Source organism: Plodia interpunctella, chromosome 29, assembly GCF_027563975.2.
Source record: "Plodia interpunctella isolate USDA-ARS_2022_Savannah chromosome 29, ilPloInte3.2, whole genome shotgun sequence".
Classification (NCBI taxonomy): domain Eukaryota; kingdom Metazoa; phylum Arthropoda; class Insecta; order Lepidoptera; family Pyralidae; genus Plodia; species Plodia interpunctella.
In genome coordinates, this window is record NC_071322.1 from 2530931 (window position 1) to 2550774 (window position 19844).

The window sequence follows — 19844 nt, forward strand, 5'->3', positions numbered from 1 at the left end:
TTTATACACCGTACGTCAGATCGTCGCGTAAATTTGTAGACTTTATTTATCAATTTTGCCCACGGCTTCGCTCACGTTAATTAAATACCGACGTAGACAAACGCACGGGGCACCAACATAAATATTGAAAAGCAAAATAGAGTAATAGTAACATTTAATTCCACTGCAATTTTTAACGTAAGATTCATTCATAGATCTTTAAGAATCATATTCCTCGGAAGATTCTTCAGATTCCACAATTTTATCCTTCTTCATAATATCGTCTAATTTCAATTTAGTATCGTACAAATTCACTCTCAACCTGTAGACAATCTCGTTAGCTGAACTGTCAGTTATCTCTGAATATTGGTGACGTATATTTCTTTTAACCTCATCAAATTTCTCATCTGGCAAACCGTCTTCTACATTTGTCTTTGGCTCCCATTCTTTGCCGTTGTTATTCAATACGTCGAACAGATCTGATGCTAATTTTCTGAAGAACGCATCAATGATCGTAGATACTTTATCATAATCTTGCGCATTGGTTTTGTATTGTGTTGTTATATAGTCTGATAATATTTGTCTGAAATGTTTCACGTATTGAAGTATACTGGCCTCTGAAGCCTCGTGTGTCTCTGGTAGAGGCTCGTCTGGTAACACGTGACAGTTGACAGACAGACTTATTGACAGAAGAATAAGTAGTAACCCTGGAATGAAAAAGAACTGTCATATTTATCTAGAAGAAATACAAAAGTAATTATAGATGAGGCATTAGAAATTTTGTAGATAAAAATTCTAATAAAACTAACATTTTACAATGTTTCGAATGCACAGATATGTAAATAAAAATGTCTCTGTCTCGGATGGAATCTTTCAACTCAACTTTTGTAGCAGATATCTTCAACCGATTGACCTGAATTTTGTACACACGTTTAGTTTGGATGTCAGTGTATTATTATGATAAGCATAACTTGATGGTGCGTAACCAGGAACGGCTCCAACCGTGGGAACTACTCAGCGGTTTACTGCTCGGCCATGATTTTTTGTCACGCATTGAATGCAAAATGATCTCTCTGACAACTATAAAAGCTTATGTCAAAAATGTCATTTTTGTATAAAACTTATTAGTATTTTAATTATGATTTTGGGGTAAATATCTAAATAAATAAAGAAACGGTTAGGTTCTACACAGTCGCGATATAATTTCATGCGATAAATGCGACAAAATCGTCCTGAAAATACGAAATTCATGAGAAAATTTTATACTTTCTGCAATTTTTTTTTTAGTATGTATGTTTAATGTTTTTCCCCCGAAAAATTTTCAGGAACCTCAAACACATGAGACACAGGACAAAACAAATAAACTTACACATTTTTCCAGAACGCCAATATGTGGCTGCTGACGCGAGGTACTAAACAATAACAGGACATAAAACCCAATTCGTATGCATTGAGCGGGTTATGCAAGAAAACACGAAAAGAATATTATTTTTCGTATTTTTTGATTACATGATCACTTGTGACTACGAATTTGTTATGAGGTCAGTGCTAGCAGCCTTTCTTGGAATCTGGAACTATATAATAATATCATGGATTTAGTAAGTACTTCAGTACCTACTAATTCCATGAATAGTTTCGCTTCAGTCTCTTTCATAGATTTAGAAAGCGATATTATTGAGAGACTGAAGCTATATTATTATGATTCAGCGCGCGTTGGCCTCTACGGATTTTGGTCTTTGGTCTTTGGTCAGAGAAAAAAAGAAAAAGGAATAATGGACAATAAAAAATGTCATTGCTATTTGTCTGTTCTAATTTTAAATTTAATTTTGTTTCGCTAAACGTTGGCGTTATAGAATTAGTAGTAATAAAATATTAGCTTAGTAATATATAATTAGTAAATTATTATTTTTTTCTTCTTCTTTGTGGCAATCAAACTTCTTCAATAGAGCTTATTTTTGCCAGTGTCGAGTTACATTGTTATTGGACGATAGGATAGGACTTAGGCGGTGTTGGAGAATGAGGGCAATAAATACATATATTATCATATGTACTTAATGTAAGGGTAAATAAATAGTTTTAAACATAAATATTGTGGTAAGAAAGGAAAGAAGCAAGAGCTTTAATATATTTAAAATCTGTAAAGAAAAGGATAGTAAAGGAATTACAAGGAAGAAGTAAATTATTTTGTCTGACGCCAAAATGTATTTTAAAAAAACAATCAATTTCTTCTTCATTTTAAAAGCATGCAGGTTTATTTCGTAACCTTTTTATTGCTCATAAAAAACAGTAGGAATGTTCCCTATTATTATTTTAATTGATACAAATGATAGCAATTTAAGTTAATCCATGGTTAATCCTGAATTCGCTGGTCACACTTTTTAAATCACAATTAAGGAAACTTAACTTTAATTGAAAGTAATTTGAAATTGATTTTAAACTATGATTGAATCTTCGTTGTGTTGTGTTATGAGTATTTAATAATTACACAAAGTCAGCAAGTAAAATTAGTAAGCTTTCGTCAGTCCAGAGTGATGTTCAATCGAATAGGTTACCACAAGGGCCTCCGCTCGGATTCACGGAAGGTTCACAGGGCGTTGCGCGGCGCGTCGAGCGTGTCTAATCAACGCTTTAGACCCGCCAAATGAATGAGGATATGTCAAACTCAAGTGAAGTGAAGTTTTAAGAATACGTGTAGTCTCTACGTACTAAACTTAGTTAATAATGATCAGTCGCGCATGAAACATCCACTTTAGTAAGTTCTATATAATACATCCTGTGATTACTACATCTAGGGGAATAATCGACCTAATTCATTCATTTCATACTAGCGGCTCGTCCCGGCATCGCTCGGATAAAACTAAATAGGTAAAATATTATCTGAGATGGTATTAGAGCTTTCCAATAAAGCCATTTGGTATGTAGGTATGTATATTTTGACGACTGTGTTCAATAAAAAAAGTAATAATTTCTAATAAAAACAATTTTCTAGTGTAGCATAATCTTCTGTGGATATTTTTTTAATTATCGCCATTAATTAAATTAAATTCATTTGTAATGAAGGCGCTAGTGAGCGCCGGCCTATCATAATCTATACTATTATTATAAAGAGGTAAGCGTTTGTGAGTTTGTATGTTTGAGGCGGGTAATCTCCGAAACTACCGAACCAATTTCAAAAATTCTTTCACCATTAGAAAGGTACATTATTCAAGATTGTTATAGGGTATGTTTCATCTCAAAATTCCCACGGGAGCGAAGCCCAGGGCAACATCTAGTAATTTATATTTATATATTTCAATTCAAATGATACATTATAGAAAACAATTTAATTACAATATTTCACTTTGTTCGTATTAAGTGTCATTATCTTAGACATGAACCGTCTCTATTACAATTCGAAGTGAACATTTGTATCAATTTGCTTCTAAATCTTTTTAAGGCGAGGGGCGAGTGGGGTGAAATGGTCAAGTTTTTTAACACCCACGTCTGTATGTATTTATTTATTTATCTTCTCGTCGGTGTTTTTGGCTGAATGGTAGTGATTTGAGATATTATTATTGGATAAATCAATCGTAAAAAACTAGATTTAAATACAATAATTCACATCGCATTACTAATGTCAGTCAATTTAAACTTTTTTCATAATTATTTCAAAATTTATGCCGAAATAGCAATTTTACTAAGTAGCATACATAAATAGAATATGTATATATGTATATATATATATTTAGATTAGTATTATATGAAAAGATTGTCTTAGTTAATTTGATTTAATTAAAATAAACTTAATAAAAGTATTCATATATCTACTTATTAATTGCTTTGTAAAATAAAAAAATATAAATTTAAAACGGTTTTAATAAAAACAATAAATAAAAACTTATTACAAACAGTAGGAAAGTGGACCCTGGACTCCAACAACGCTTTGTGGTTGAGGAAGAAAACGCAAGAACGCTCCGACGAGAGAGGTAAACCTTCACGCCCATTCTCCCCCTTCATTACCATATAATTCCGATTGAGTTTAGTATAAAAACCCCGTTTCACCCTCTTTTAGTCAGTGTACAGAAATACTCTCAATGAAAGTACGCAATATGTTGTCTATTAAATATAAATTATCATTCACTTTCCAGCTTACTCTGTACATTCTTTTAGTGGTTGGAGATGAGGTGTTATTAAAGGTGAGCTTTTAATAGCGGCGGTGGAATACAATTAATTGTTAAGACCTTCCGCCTGTGATCGAAATGTCCCACAGGTTAGAGTCCTACTCGTGTCACACGAGTTTGTATACCAAATCTGACTCATTGTTACAGGATGAGAGCATCGACCGTGGCGCTCACAGCGACCGCAGTGGTCTCTGGTTTGGTCCCCGACTTGGGAAACGATCATCTCCAACTGAAGATGAGAGGTTCTTCTTCTTATTATTATATTACTTGTTGTTCGCCGCGAACTTGGACCTCGCGAACGTAATATATATATTTTTTACAATATTGTGAATATTTCAAAAACGACTCAACCGATTTTGATGCCCCGCTGACTTAAAAATTCTATTGACAGATCCTACATACCATTTAAATTTCATCAAAATCGGACCAACGGTTCGAAAGGTATCGCGTTACAAACATGCATACAAAAAACGTATTTTTGCCCAAAGTCGATTTGTAGACGTCGCTCGCTTCGCTTGCTCGGTCAATTATTGTTCCTTCTTGTATTATAATATTGACGTGACAACGTCTTAAATTAGGTTGCGGCTGGGAGTCACTTATGAAAAAGTGTAACGCCCGGTAACGTTACGATGAGTCACCGAACGAGAGAGAGGCCCGCCGAATGCCTTGCGTCTCTCTCCCACTCAACTATGATCGGTCTCCCGCGCGCGTAAAAAGACGTTGTCACGTAAAATCTTCGCCCGTAAAACCGACTTTACAGGCAACCATTTTTTATAACTATGCTCTTATCGATGGAGTATACGCAACGCCTCTCTATCCTCGGCTTTGCTTTTAAGGTCTCGATACGACACGACGCCTCCCTTCTCTTTCAGTTGCTCGCGTAACTCTCCCTCGGTCTCCCTGGACCTCTTCTTCCTTTCACCTTTCCTTCAAAAATAGTTTTAAATAAGGCGTCGTGTCCTATCAAGTGGCCAATCATTCTTCCCCTTCTATTTTCTATTCCTATCAGATTATTATGTCAGCTTAGATATGAGAGGTTAGCACTTTTTGTAATAGCTTTATTCTAATGCCAGCTCCACACACTGTCGCCGAACTCGGACATATGCACGTACATCGCGTTGTTTGTATGAGAGCCTTTATTTATCGCTAAAAATACCAGCAATGTATGTCAAAGTCGGCGAAAATTTGTCGATAGTGTTGAGCTGGCATAAAATTCATACTACGTAAGTACACTACATTTTTAAAACTCTGTAGGTACTAACTAGGTAATAACTAGGTACTTTAAAAGTTTCGCGTTGCATAATTATTTACGAAACAGCAAATCAAAAAAAAAATCAAATCATTTATTTAGAAATTAGGCCTTCACAGGCACATTTCACGTCATATTCTAAATTAAATGATGTTTACCAAAGCTACAAACTACTAGCATTTCGGAACGACCACTGCTGAGAAGAAATGCCAAAAGAAACTCATTCAAACAGTCTATTATGCCAGAAGGGCTTACCATTTTTTTAATATAAATTTATAAATTTTAAATTTAAATTTATAAATTTAAATGTATTCAGCAGGTAAACAAAACGTAAATAAAAGGTATTTACATGTTTAAAACCTGTTGTTTAGTATATAGATATAGATAATTGATTCCTGCGAGGAAGGTTTAGGTGTGTAATTTATTGGGTTATTACCCGAGCGAAGGCGGAACGGGTTTGCTAGTACTTACTTTATTAATTTCAGGTTGTGTTACAACTAAAATAAAATAAATAAATAAATAAATATATTATGACAGATTGAGCTAGCCCCAGAGTAAGTTCGAGACTTGTGTTATGGAATACTAACTCAACGATACTATATTTTATAACAAATACATATATAAATAAACATGACAACACCCGGGCTAATCAGAGAAAGATAATTTTCCATCATGACCCGACCGGGGATCGAACCCGGGACCTCTCGGTTCAGCGGCAACCACTGCGCCCCCGAGGTCGTCAAAAAAGAGAGTATTTCCCACGTGAACGGTAATATACAGATATTTTACGCAAGTTATCTCAAGATAAATCTATGTTATTGCATTAGGTTATATGGGAGCAGTCCCGACTCTCGCTCCAGTTGTGAAACAGGCGAATTTTTATGTGATACAAATTGCAGAGACCTCCTGCAAAGGCTGTTGGAAGCTGCCTCTAACCTCAAATACGAAAGTGATCTATATGAACGACAGCGGGAAACAGATTCTAAAGGTAATAATTCTATTCCTAACTAATAGGTATTATAAATGCGAAAGTATGTTTGTTTGTTCACGCTCTATCTAGGTACTCAACCAATCTTCTTGAAATTTTGCAAAGATATATTATATAATATGGATAGGTACAGGTTACATATACTTCCCCAAGGACATAGGGTACTTGTCATCCAGAAAAAATAACTGTTCCCGTGTAAAAGTGGGTGAAGCCGCGGGCAACAGCTAATAAGAAATATAGGTATCTAAGCGACGTTGTCTGTTTTTTGACAAAGTGGTAATATGAAGCTGCGTCAATTTTCTTAAGGAAGGAATCATTTCCAAAATCAATCATTCATAAAATTGACATTACTACAGTACAGAGTAATTAAAGTAAAGTCATATAGTATAACTCATTGTCGTCTTTATTAAAATTTGAAAAATTGTAATGATAGCGCGACCGCAGCGGTCGAAACGCTCTGCGAACCACCCAAAAAAGCGAGATTATTTCGTCTAACGTGAGACATGGTAGAAAAAAAACTCAATAAAGTAGAATAGTATTTTTCATATTTTCATAAAAAACACAATAGCTAAGTACATATTATACATACCTTTTTTTGTAGATTTACGCTTTGTGCAAAAGACTGCTCTTGTTGTGGTCAGTAAATTCAGGATTCAAAAATTATGACGTCCCGCCAAAATCGCTGTGTCCAAAGTAGCCATAATTGTGCCTTTTGTAGTTTTGTATATTTTTTCTTATAAAGTTTTTATTATTACGTTGTGTAGAAGTTTTTGTATTAGTTGTGTAAATTTTTCTTAGATTTCTCTAATAAATATATAATGATAGCGCTTGTATACGTATATTTTAATTTATTAAATATAAATAAATAAATAAATATGTAAAGGCACGAGTCAGTACGAAGGCAATGAAGTGTACTTTTGTGAGTTGGTGTTTTAGTATTCAATATAGTCGCATAATTTCTGTTGTATTTGGTTCTGTTATAAGTATCAAATTTCATTAGACACACTCGCCACAACTCGCGTGTGAATATTTTAATTTATTAAATGTAAATAAATATGTATGGACAAATCGCACAGACTGACTTGGCCCCAAGGTAAATTCGAGACTTGTGTTATGGGTTATAATTATATTTACAACAATACTATATTTTATGACATATACGATATATATTAGGTAAACATAAGATGTAAGTAAGTAGCCGAACTAACCAGTATTTTTTTTCCAGTAGGTATATAACTTAATACTTTTTACTATGGTTACCTTACAGGACAAAAAAATCTGTTGATTAGTGTAGTGCGTTAATATATTCGTTTTCTGGCAGAAGCAGAGGCACGACGGACATGGCTAAGAAAAATACCACCAGGTTTGTTGTATTCTTTTATACTACTAAGTAGGCAAACAGGTATGCGGCGCACCTCATGGTAAGTGGTTACCGCAGCCTATGGACGCTGCAACACTAGGGGCGTCACACGTGCGTTCGGAACACAGCATTGCAAGCTCTGCTGTTTGGCTTCTGACATCCCACTGAATATGCGAAAGTTTGTGATGATTATGTGTGTACTCGTATGTATGTTTGTTACTCTTTAAAAAAAAATTTATTGGACGCGATTGGTATGAAATTTGGTACACGGGTTGAATATAACTTGGCATAACACATAGGATACATTTTATACCGAAATTCCCACGGGAGCGAAGCCCCGCAGCTAATATAACGTAAGCCAAATTTCATAGCAACATCCCTTATACCGGCTATACGCTATCACTAAACCCAGACGACGCGACCCGAAGGAATGGCCATTGCGTATTTTGTATGAGAGTTTTTATTTACCGCAAGGAAAAACCGTCGATGTATTCTGACTCCGCCACAATTTGGGGAAATGTTCAGCTATAGTGTAGGAACTTCATCACGATAATCATCTCCTGAGCATATCCACATGCAGTGTCCGTCATTCAATATATTCTGTTAAACAGGATTCTTCACCCCCCGGCCTGGTAGGAGTCAGAAAGAGAGGCAAGAACCTAGGAGAAGATACAACAATAATGTCGACTTCACACCGAGACTCGGCCGCGGGCTCGATGAAGACATGACTAATGAAGAACTGTGAGTTCTACAGCCGTTTGTTTTGTTTCATCATTTTATTTATATATTAGATTGGACTAAGACATATTTGCTTTTCACTTTACAAACTCACAATAAGATCTTGTTAAGTTTAAGATAATCCCTCCTACAATGTTGGCAACAACTTGTAGGTGCGAGTGTTTGCAACTCGGTGCGAGTTGTTTCTGTACTAAGATACAGATTGTCTCAGAGTTTGGTTTGCTTCCTGCAGCATAGCAATCTGTTTAATTTTATGTTTTTTTTATTATAGTTAAGACTTGTCTGTTATTCCTTTGGTGTCTGTGGCAAATCAAATAAACGAATTATATATTTATTTATTATTTTTTCATCATCTTACTACTACCATTGCAGTTTTTGCCACCATAATTTATGAATAATAATCTGTGTTGGGTGTACAATTTTATCAATATTTCATTTTTAAGATTTTGGAACGGTTCTCTATGTTTAAGGACGGTAATGCCGGCGGTCAAAATGCTTAAAAATTGATTCCAACTAAGTATAAATAATTTACAATTATTGTTTCACAGTGCAAGATATTACGCTATAAGAGCTAATATTAATCCTGATTTTACTCCTAGACTCGGTCGTCAGCTCGCTGGTGAGTAACATAAGTGCGGGTTTGAACCATCGAATCGATTCGAAGTGAGGCGCAGCAAACCACAAACATTGCAGTATGGTTGTCGTTGCATCACAAAGGCGCTATGTGATTGGTTCGCTGCGTCTCACTTCGGATCGATTTTACACAATTCGCCTAAAGGCATCTGACATGACTTTTAAGACTACCTTCCGCGTCTAGTGGCAGCTAATCGCGTAGGCTAGTGAACATAAACTGTATACCATGTGCAGGTTTCTTCGGGTGTTTCCCTCATCGGAAACAAGTGGTGGTCTATGAAAACTACCCATGAGTCAGATTGGTATACAAAGTGACACGAGTAGGATTTGAACCTGGGACCTATCAATCACAGACAAACTATTGGATTAAGACCGTCTGGTCTTAACCCAATATTAAATCTTGATCTAGCCGGTATGATAGAATGTTAAACCTAGGTGTAACCCCCAGGTGTAACCGCACTTCGAGGTTTAGCCTTAACTTAAGAATACCACACATCATTAATTCTGGAATCGTGCTGGAATTGAACCCGCTAGATTCCAGAAATTTTCCATCTCATTATTATTTTCAAAAACGACATTTTTGTAAAAAAAAAAACTTGATTGTTTTCATTTAATATTTTTCAGGTTATCCTGATTCAGTGCGAGTGGCGCGGAGTGTAAACCGAACAAAATCGTAAAAAGGACTATATGCGACTAAACATTAGTAATATTTTGAATTTTGTATGTTTTGGACAAAGTTATGATATGTAATAATTAAACTGAAGATTGTATACGTTGTTAGTTGTTTTATTATATACGGATTAGAAAGAGAAAATTAGATATTGCCATATTCTTCTTCCACGGAAGAGAAACGCATATCCATACCACTATCTACTTATAAAAAGAAAAGGCTTGTATTTCTGTTTAATGAATTAACTCAAAAACTACAAGGGCGATTGTGATGAAATTTAGCACAGAAATAGACGAAACTTTGAGGACTGACATAGCATATTTTTTTACGGTTTTACCCAAGCGAACTTGAGTCGGGCCCCTATTATAAATACACGATGAGAGTAGAAACAACGGAGCGCAAACATTTTAAAAATCCATTTTGACCGTACACGAGGTCAATAGTGTAGTTGCCATCCAGTGAAATTAGATACTTTTTCCAGATGTCAAAAAAAAGAATATGGCGCTTAAATGACAGTGGGCAAACAAAATATTTGGCGACGTCACAAAATATTCAAAATATTGGTATCAAAAAGGGTTTTAATGAGAAATAATTATGGATTTAGTAAATACTTCGTGGAGTACCTACTAATTCCATGGAAATAATAAATTTAAAAAACCGTTTAATGATTGTGTGACATTTGAATATCGTGTTTCATTACGTGAATGCGTTTATACATTTTATTTTATACACAGGCAACTATATCGGTAAGTATAATATATCTATAATAGACAGATACATTATTGAAAAAATATTAATTCAAATTTAGTACAATATTATTTCACAAGTTGGTACACATAAAAATAATAAATATGAACGAACCTATCTGAATGTTTATACCACCACTGCACTGATACAGTGCATATACATATAAACATATATTTAACTTTTACCTGGTAAGTACCTATGTCGAGGAAATTGAACATTTTTATGATGGATCTCATAAAACAAAAACATAACATTTTAATTCAAAGTTACAATGAATTTACTTTTGCACCTTTTTCACGTATGTAAGTATTTGTAATCTAAATATTTTCTCCAACAAATTATTCTTTAGATACTTAGCGTTAAAATGAATAAGTTTCCCAAAGAATTAGGTTATAAAATGTATATTTTTGAACGCATTATCTCTATAGATTTGCAGTTAAAGTAAATTCATAATAAACATTAGCAATTATTCACAGACTAAGCATTAATTTAAAAATTAAACCTTAGTAGACATTAATAACATTAAATTTTAAAAAATATAACTCTGAAGGTTATAAACTAGCTATAATAATATGGAAAAAAGAGACACAGGATAGAGGAGGTCGGGGCGCGCTCAGCAGTGGGCGGAAAGAGGCTGAAATTATGATGGTGATAGCATTTTGAAACTATCAGTGCTGAGAAGAAATGCCGAAATAAACTCATTTATATTCGTAATTATAATGACTATAATGGGGACCATTATAGTCATTATTAAGGCAAAATACTTATTTTTTACTTAATCTTTTTTCAAAATGTCTAATTTCCAGATATTTTCTCAGTGATTTACAGTAGTTTCAACGGTTACGGCTACATATTATTCGCTGCAAATATAGATGACTTTAAAATCATTGCAAAAAAATATATGCCCGATATTTTTGCCGAGAAACTTGTCCAGATAGCCGCCGACACCTCTGTGTTTAACGAAAACGATGGTAGCAAATCGAAAAACAACACGCTCAGTGCGAACAACACGCCGATGAAACCAAAAAACATAGGAAGATCTGGACCACAAATACAATTTCAGAAAGGTGCCGTCGTACAAGAAAAAGATATTACGTATGCGACAAATCCGACAGGAAACAATAATCACGAGACGAAGAAGATACCATTATCTGGAATAGATATAGACGAATTAGTTGAAAAGATAAAAGAACGATTGGATAAACAATATCTAGAGAAATATAAGAATTACCTTGTTAGCACTACAAGCAATTTGCCTCCAGCCCAATATAGTAAAATAGTACGTTATGCTCAAGCAACAGAAGAGCCGAATCAAAAAGATGGATTGAGAAAACCTGTTCCACAGGCTAAGCAAGCTGAATATGATTATTTTAATAAAGGGGTAGTAAATGAACGTCGTCCAGTCATACAGCCACTTATAAAAAAACCACAACAAGGTGAGGTTGTACAAGACGTTGAACCAAAAGATTTTGAAACCAAAGACTTGACGAATACGAAAGATAGTTACGAAGACTATAAGGTGCCCCCGAAATATGAAGAGGTTATCTATCCGACTACAAGCAAAACCATTAAAATTTCAACGTCCAAATCACCTTACAAAATAAAAGTGGTTAAAAAACCTAAAAATTATGATTATGAAGATTTAAGGTATGACGATGAAGAAAAAGATGATCAAAATGAATACGACAAATTTAAATCCAGCGAAATAAAAGCGCAAACTGAAAATTTGAACGATGATTACCCAGATGCAACAGAGGTTGCTAATTCTTATAAAGAAACGGGTAATAATAATTTTTATAGAGAAGCTGACGGTGCGAATCCTAACAAAGCATCACAGGGCAATCCTAATGTATATAAAGCAACAGACAGTGGTCCTAATTCTCAGAAAGTGTCGCCTGGTGGTCCTCAAAAAGGTTATAGAAATAGAGAAGTTAGCAGAAACATTAAAGGAACAGGTATACCAACTAGAGAGCGATTTAGTATGAGTAGTCCAAACTATTATGCCAGTATACCAATTGTAGCGGAGAAGTATGACTTCAATGAACCCCTCCCAGAAAAAGACAGGGAACCAGAAGACATGAGATACCTCAAAAATCCACCCGCAAAAATTAATCAAAAGGTTGAGATATAAAACAAAGGTATAGTTTGTATCTTTAGAAATAAAGGTGTACTTAATTTGCTAAATAAACAACTGAAAAATCTATTCGTTCTTTTTATTCACCACTTGATGTTGCCCGGGGCTTCGCTCCCGTTGGAATTTTAAGATATAATATAGCCTATAGCATAATGTAGAATATGTGGAATACCTTTAAAATGGTAAAAGAATTTTTAAAATCGGTTCGGAGATTACCCTCAAACATACGAGCTTATAAACACTTACCTCTTTATAATAATAGTATAGATAAGCGCTCGCCCGCGGCTTCGCGCGCTTTATATTCCAACCCTATGTCCTTCTCCATACTTTAAACACTTTCTGCTGGCAAATGCTTGCATTGTTGTGTTCCGGTTTAAAGGGTGAGAAAGGCAGTTTGATTATAGGGTACTGTGTTTATATATGCTAGGCGTAAAAAATAATAATTTAAGGCATCGTATTGATATAGTATCAACTGGTCAATTCTTCATCTCCCATTTGGCTATAGTTGAAAAGACCTTTTGCCGCGGGCAACATCTAATTCATAGTAAAAATTTATAAAATAACGAATTAGTGTATAACTAGCGCCCCGTCCCGGCTTCGCTCGGGTAAAATCATAGTAAATTATAGACCAAAATCTTCAAAATCCGTTTATAGTTTTAAAGATCGCATACAGAAACAGAGGGAAAGAAGCAATTTTGTTTTTTATACTACGTCGTTTGAAGTACCGAGAAAGATATAGGTGAAACCTTTCATACCGGAAGTATATAGGTACATGTTCCCATCATCAATAAAAGCCATGTCAATATTGTTTTTCAATTTATCGAAGAACCTATAAATAGAATATACATATGTATTTATTATATATAAAGGGTTATTAAGACAAATATTGATATTTGATTTTATTGTGATGTAGATAAAATCAAAAAAATAAAAAAATATATGTAAGACAAATAACTAGGTACCTACATAAGTACCTATTGTTGAAAATTTTACTTAATCGAAGTAATAAAATTGTGAAACCAAATAAAACATATTTCTGTCGAAATAGTAGTTAAAAGGTATTAAAACGTAGTGCACATACATTATGGGGACTTCAACGTGTTTTTCAATTTTATTTTTGTTATTTGTCAATATAAATTATACGTTTTCTGTGCTATTTGATTTAGCTATGCCAATAATTGTGACTCCAGCGAATGAATACATCAGGTAAGTACATAATTTTCGAGTGTGTTATTGCTAACACTGGTGTCAGTGTTTATTCAAGTCGCATAAACATTATATTATATTCCACTTTTAAATCACCCAAGTCTACTTAAAACACTTAAGTCGACTTGATATAGTGGCATGTAACGTAAATAGGAGTTTTAACTCCACTACTATAATTTTATTTGAAGATGAACCGTCTGCGTCGTGTTTCGTGAGTCCAAAAGTTACCCAAATTAGTCCACCTAAGCATCTAGGTGCTTTAACTCGCCTGTTAACTGTTTGTTTTAACTGTCGCCGAAAGACACATGCCGACGCAAATGCGCAATTAGTAGGTACTGCAATTTATTCGATATACATATCCGCCGAAGTTATTATAGTTAAATTGTTCAATCGTATCATCTCTCATCTGAAATCTTCTATTTGCAGAAGGAGCCCACAGAATCGCCGTGTTCAGCCTTTAAATGGTCGCATTTTGCCAATAGAAAACGACTTTGTACTGTCCTCGAAATACAAAGTGCGGCCAAAAAAGATATTTTTGGAAAAGAGTCACATATTAAAGAAGTTCGATAAGAATAAGTATTTAGGAAGTTTGAAATGGAATCGTGGAAGTGATATGGCTTTGTAAATGTGTTTTTGAAAAATAAAATCGATTAATCATATTTTGTATTCATAACACTTAAATAGGATGAGTGTTGGTCCGTTCCGGCTTGGCGCTGGCATAAGGGGCAAACCCAACAAGTGACAATGGTCTGGCAATAATATGATGCTCTCATAAATAATATATTTTTAATATTCATAAGATCCTTGGCTGTTTGCACTCTCATATTTAAGACATTTCTTGTCTTTGGGTGCGCATGTTGTCTTCGGTGTGGCCGGTTTTGTATATTGCGTATTCTTTGAGCTTCTTGTCGAGCCTGGGAAGTAAAACATGCATTTTAACCATTCCAACTAGAATAATAAAGACAATTGGACAACACAATCGCAAACCAACCGGGCCGCGCGAACTTAATAATTTGAAATAATATTCAAATTTATCTGGATGTCTCCTGAGCTCGTTTGGGAACCGATCCGGTGTTCACCATCTGATCATTCATATCGCTTGTCGTAATAATGAATTGTTATCCAAATTTAACTTGTAAATTACAGTTCAATTGGTCGAAGATTTCTATATTTGAAATTGAGTTTCAAATTTCCACCCGAAAGAAACATTTGTCATTATAAGTACGTCTACACATAACATACATTTTAAGATAAATAAAAGCTTGTAATAGGGTACATACCTTGTGTTGTTCCTATGCAAGGTGGTCGAAACATCCTCGACTCTTTTATCAGTCGATTTGTATCAGAAAGATCCATCTGCCACATGTCAAATAGCTTCTTCACCCCATATTTTATTGATTTAAAAGAATGCCTTTGACCTATCAATTAGAAATTGTCATTTAATTGAATACAGCACAAATAAACAGAATAAAATAAATATATTATATTAGGACAAATCACACAGATTGAGCTGGCCCCAAAGTAAGTTCGAGACTTGTGTTATGGGATACTAACTCAACGATACTATATTTTATAACAAATACATATATAGATAAATATCCAAGACCCGGGCCAATCAGAAAAATATTATTTTCCATCATGACCCGACCGGGGATCGAATCCGGGACCTCTCGGTTCAGAGGCAAGCACTTTACCACTACGCCGCCACCGAGGTCGTCAATGAGAAGGCTACCTCAAAACAAACTAACACGTAGCGCGTTACTAACGTTCATTTTCTGTCTCTTTTAAACTCTTTCGTGTACGCATCGTGTAAAAATGAGAGAATGTATGGATGCAATGACTTAGTGCGTGTTTTATGTTTCATGGTGGCCCTCCTAGTTCGTATATTGTAAATCACCACTCACCAGGCATAATAAAATTAAATAGCTTCTTTATCGCCCCCACCTCCCACTGGAAAAAGCGAAGGTGCAAGCTGTTGATCTGGTATAAAAGGGACTCAATTTCTTCCGGTGGTGCGTTGGCGCCTCCATAAGATAATAATTCTATTAGTCTGTAAAATGACACATGAATTAAACATTTACGAAAACCCCGACTCCGAAGTTGCTTTCATCTCATTTGATAGAAAAGAGCTGACAGTTTTCAACCGGCTGAACGCGTATTTTCCAATCATATTTAAGAACACACTCGATTAAATTATGTTTCAAATGAACACAACTAGTTGAAAATCGGTTTAGCCGTTTGGCTTCTACGATGTAACGGACATATGCACGTTAACAGCAGTTAATGTGATTAGTTGTGGGGATCCCTTTTTTTTCATCCTAATTTATTTTACAAATGTGGGTCTTATAAGTATACTAGCGACCTGTGCCGGCTGCGCTCGGGTACCTAAACGCATCATACACCTCATAAACCTTCCCCAGGAATCACTCTTTCTATTCAAAAAAACTTCAAAATCCGTTGCGCAGTTTTAAAAATCTAAGCGTACATAAAGACAGAGAAAGGGAAGCGCATTTGTTTTATATTATGTACTAAGTAAGCGCACGTAGTCACATATACGAGAAGTAAAAACTGACGGGTTGCTACAACGTACAGTCTGTCGTTATAGTGAAGAAAACTGTTATTTTACGAACAACATTTTTTTGCCATTGCAACACCAAATAGAATGGTCAAGATTGGTTGATAAACTCCCAGTGTTGCCAGCCAACGGGAGACGGCGCACTAATTTAATTGCTTCACTTTTTGATAGACTAAATAAATTTAGAAAAGGGGCGCGCGTGCTATATTCATCTAATAATCTTTCTTTTCTTTATCTATTCTTTCTTGTATATGGCAAAAGGGTTCAAATTGTATTTATACACAGATTTCTAGTGGTTGTGGAGACTTCCATAATGACTTATAACCTATACATTCTTAAAACTTAATAACCTTCCATAATAACCTATACATTGTGAAACGCAATAAATGAATTGAATTATCTCTGAATATATATTTACCGATTTGCGGTTTGATCTCCAACAATTTTGGTCACTGTTGCGTTCTTCTTCAAACCAGCTAACACGGGCCTCAACAGATCGACGCACAGCATCGCATGTCTCTTTCTAATTTCAGCTTCACTCAATCCGTTCCAGTTTTCACGTCTGTAAAAAATCTCGCGCGGTTTCCCGTACCTCTTCACGTGCTTCGCCCATTTTTCCATTCTCGACTTAATATGCTTCGGCCTTGGTGGCCTCTTAGAAGGGCGAATGTGGCGACTTCTTGTCGAATTACGGACATGGTGTCTCCTCTTTGATGTTGTTCTGGTGGTTCTTCGAGTGGTTGTTCTCCTTTTTTTCTTTTTTTTGTGAAGGCTCACGGGCGTTATTCGCCCGTTTCGTATGCTTTTTGGTCCTAATGGGTCCACGTCGTTCATTATAGGTATAACACTAAATTGGTTGTTGTGTAGTAAATCTTCTGTTAGCTTCTGTTTTAGTATGGCTAATCGCTCCTGCATGTTGTCATCGGTTGGAGATTTTATATTCAATGTGCATTTTATGCCTGAAATGCAATAGAAATAATTATATGCAATATTAAGATGCCAGAGTGCAGGAGCACAATAACGAGACTGCTATGACAATTAAAGAGACTTGCCCGCCCTGTTATTAATAAAGTTAAAACATACTGCTTAAATATGTTTTGTCTCTTTTTGTCAATGTCAAATATTGTAATGTGCGATAGTGACAAAACATATTTTAGCAGTACGTTTTAACTTTTTTCGAATAACGAGGTTGAGGATAAGTTTTGTACAAAAATCAAATCATACATGGATGTTTACATGTTTTGCGTGTATTTCTTTATCGTGGATAAACAGAATGGTCTGTTGCATTTAACAAAATTACGAAAATATCCATGATATTGACTCGTGCGTGCAATGAACGATTTGCAGTGGCGACGAGTGGCGCCATATGCTTCGATTTGTTTTGACGTGACAACGTCTTAAATTAGGTTGCGGCTGAGAGTCACTTATGAAAAAGTGTAACGCCCGGTAACGTTACGATGAGTCACCGAACGAGAGAGAGGCCCGCCGAATGCCTTGCGTCTCTCTCCCACTCAACTATGATCGGTCTGCCGCGCGCGCAGGAATTAGTTAAGTTTAAGTTTACATGTACAATGTTTTAGTAAACAAAATATATTTCTATAGTTAAAATTTGTGCAATTCTTATTTTCATTCAATTCCTTGTCCCTATTGTGCAATTTAATTATATTCATATCAATAAATATTCTACCGAGAAAAAGACGTTGTCACGTAAAATCTTCGCCCGTAAAACCGACTTTACAGGCAACCATTTTTTTTATATAGTAGATATATAAAATATATAAAATTAAGAACTTACAAATGGTGAAAATCGCAAAAAATAATACAGTTCTCATGTTCATTTTATTACTTTTCACAAAAACTTTTGTCAAAACTATTTTCCCGTCACTAATTATTCGATTGACTACATTTTAGTTTAAGAAAAATAAACAAATTGCAAATAATTAAATATACAAAAAAATTAAAACCACCACTTATGGTTTTTTTTTAATTAATTAAGTACATAAATATCATATTTATAATGGATTCAAAATTAACTAAGCCGTGTTCCTCATTTTTTGCCGAGAATCAGAAAAAGAATGTTTTTTTTTCAATTCATAGATTAATTTCATTCGTGCGTTTCTCAACAACTTTTTTTACGATCGTTAATTTTTTTTAAGACCACCATTTTGTGTACGAAAGCAGAAATGGCTGAGCGTTGTAAAGAAATTATATAAGTATATATTTTTCTAGTACAATATAACCTTAATCAAGAATAATGTACAGCATTAACAGATTTTTTTTGAGCAATGCGAGATATTTAAATGGATTGAGTAAAAAAGCGGGTTTATTTCGAACGAACGCGAGACATAAAAGAAAAAAATGCAAATTAATATAAGTAGATATTTAAACTTATGTATAATAAAAATAAAATTTACAAGATTGAAAATATAAAACTAATTTAGCTAAACATTATTCGTAGAGCTCTCGTCTCTGTTTCCGTTCCGGCGGTTTTGGAGCCGAGCGGTTTGTTAAGGTCGGATGGCAAGAGACCGGATGGGATGTCGTTGGTTCCATGGAAGCTGGGAAGGTGTCTAATTTGGGATGCTACTTTGAAGTGAAGGAAATATGGTGACTTAGAGTCGAGTTACATTTTTGTGCCCTTTGCTGTTGAGACGATGGGCCCATGGGGTCCCGAGGCAAAATCCTTTTTGTCTGACATTTCAGCGCGTCTCCGTGAGGTAACGGGCGATCCAAAGGCGGGCAGTTATTTTGCACAGAGGATTGCCATAGCGGTTCAGAGGGGTAATGCTACCAGCCTTCTTGGAACCCTTCCATGCGGCGACGAGCTGGAATCTCTTTATTATTTATAATTATAAATTTTGTATTAAAATATGTAATTTTTTAAAAAGAATTTTAAACAAGATATATTTAGCTAAAACAAAACAATAATTTAAATGTCTATATAGAAAAAAAATAGCTTAATGTGAATGAAAATTTGAATACAACGTGTCTTTATAAAGCGCCAGTGACTTTCAGACTTTCTGACCAAATGTGTTAGCCTATGTGTTACATAAGTATCATTATCAGCTACCAGAAGTAATAAATATACTCATAAACTTTCACCTTTATAATTAACTAAGTAGCTGTGGGATTTTCGAGATAAAAAGTACCCTAGTATGTATTATTCCAGGTTAAATTCTACCCGTGTACCAAATTTCATAGCAATCGGTCCAGTAGATTTTGCGTGAAAGACTATAAAACATACATATACATGCTCACAAACTTTCGCATTTATAATAATAGTAGGTTTAAAATTAGGGGGATATTATAGTGGGAAATATAGTTAGATAAAATATTATATTATATTAAGTTATGGATAAGAGTTGAAGTATGGCTAAGAGGAATCTCTTATACATATTTTGCCGA

At 34.8% G+C, this 19844-nt stretch overlaps 4 protein-coding genes and 1 long non-coding RNA gene across 7 annotated transcripts; 3 read left to right on the plus strand and 2 right to left on the minus strand.

The window, feature by feature from the left end:
• Positions 1-136: 136 nt before the first annotated feature.
• On the minus strand, positions 137-10700 carry LOC135310009 (uncharacterized). Its single transcript, XM_064436918.1, has 3 exons — positions 10639-10700; positions 1349-1553; positions 137-686 (listed from the first exon to the last, which is right to left on the minus strand). Exons 2-3 carry the CDS (start codon positions 1350-1352, stop codon positions 199-201), a joined length of 492 nt encoding a protein of 163 aa, XP_064292988.1. The 5' UTR covers positions 1353-1553; positions 10639-10700; the 3' UTR covers positions 137-198.
• On the plus strand, positions 4022-9883 carry LOC128682093 (PBAN-type neuropeptides-like). 2 transcript variants are annotated; one of them, XM_053766590.1, is made up of 7 exons: positions 4022-4154; positions 4287-4381; positions 6288-6376; positions 7698-7739; positions 8348-8477; positions 9023-9093; positions 9732-9883. In XM_053766590.1, exons 1-7 carry the CDS (start codon positions 4053-4055, stop codon positions 9782-9784), a joined length of 582 nt encoding a protein of 193 aa, XP_053622565.1. In that variant the 5' UTR covers positions 4022-4052; the 3' UTR covers positions 9785-9883. The 2 variants fall into 2 exon arrangements, with proteins under 2 accessions (XP_053622565.1, XP_053622566.1); XM_053766591.1 differs by having other exon boundaries at positions 7701-7739.
• LOC128682090 (uncharacterized) lies at positions 10694-12727 on the plus strand. Of its 2 annotated transcripts, none has more exons than XM_053766586.2 (2): positions 10694-10826; positions 11331-12727. In XM_053766586.2, the coding sequence occupies exons 1-2, from the start codon at positions 10796-10798 to the stop codon at positions 12653-12655; spliced, it is 1356 nt and encodes a 451-aa protein (XP_053622561.1). In that variant the 5' UTR covers positions 10694-10795; the 3' UTR covers positions 12656-12727. The 2 variants fall into 2 exon arrangements, with proteins under 2 accessions (XP_053622561.1, XP_053622562.1); XM_053766587.2 differs by having other exon boundaries at positions 10697-10826; positions 11343-12727.
• A 622-nt stretch (positions 12728-13349) lies between these two features.
• On the plus strand, positions 13350-14523 carry LOC128682095 (uncharacterized). The gene is made up of 2 exons (XR_008406083.1): positions 13350-13864; positions 14291-14523. It is a non-coding gene; the product is annotated as an uncharacterized LOC128682095 (long non-coding RNA).
• LOC128682091 (uncharacterized) lies at positions 14513-18481 on the minus strand. Its single transcript, XM_053766588.2, has 5 exons — positions 18235-18481; positions 16858-17398; positions 15769-15914; positions 15145-15282; positions 14513-14778 (listed from the first exon to the last, which is right to left on the minus strand). Exons 1-5 carry the CDS (start codon positions 18275-18277, stop codon positions 14651-14653), a joined length of 996 nt encoding a protein of 331 aa, XP_053622563.1. The 5' UTR covers positions 18278-18481; the 3' UTR covers positions 14513-14650.
• Between the last annotated feature and the right edge of the window lie 1363 nt (positions 18482-19844).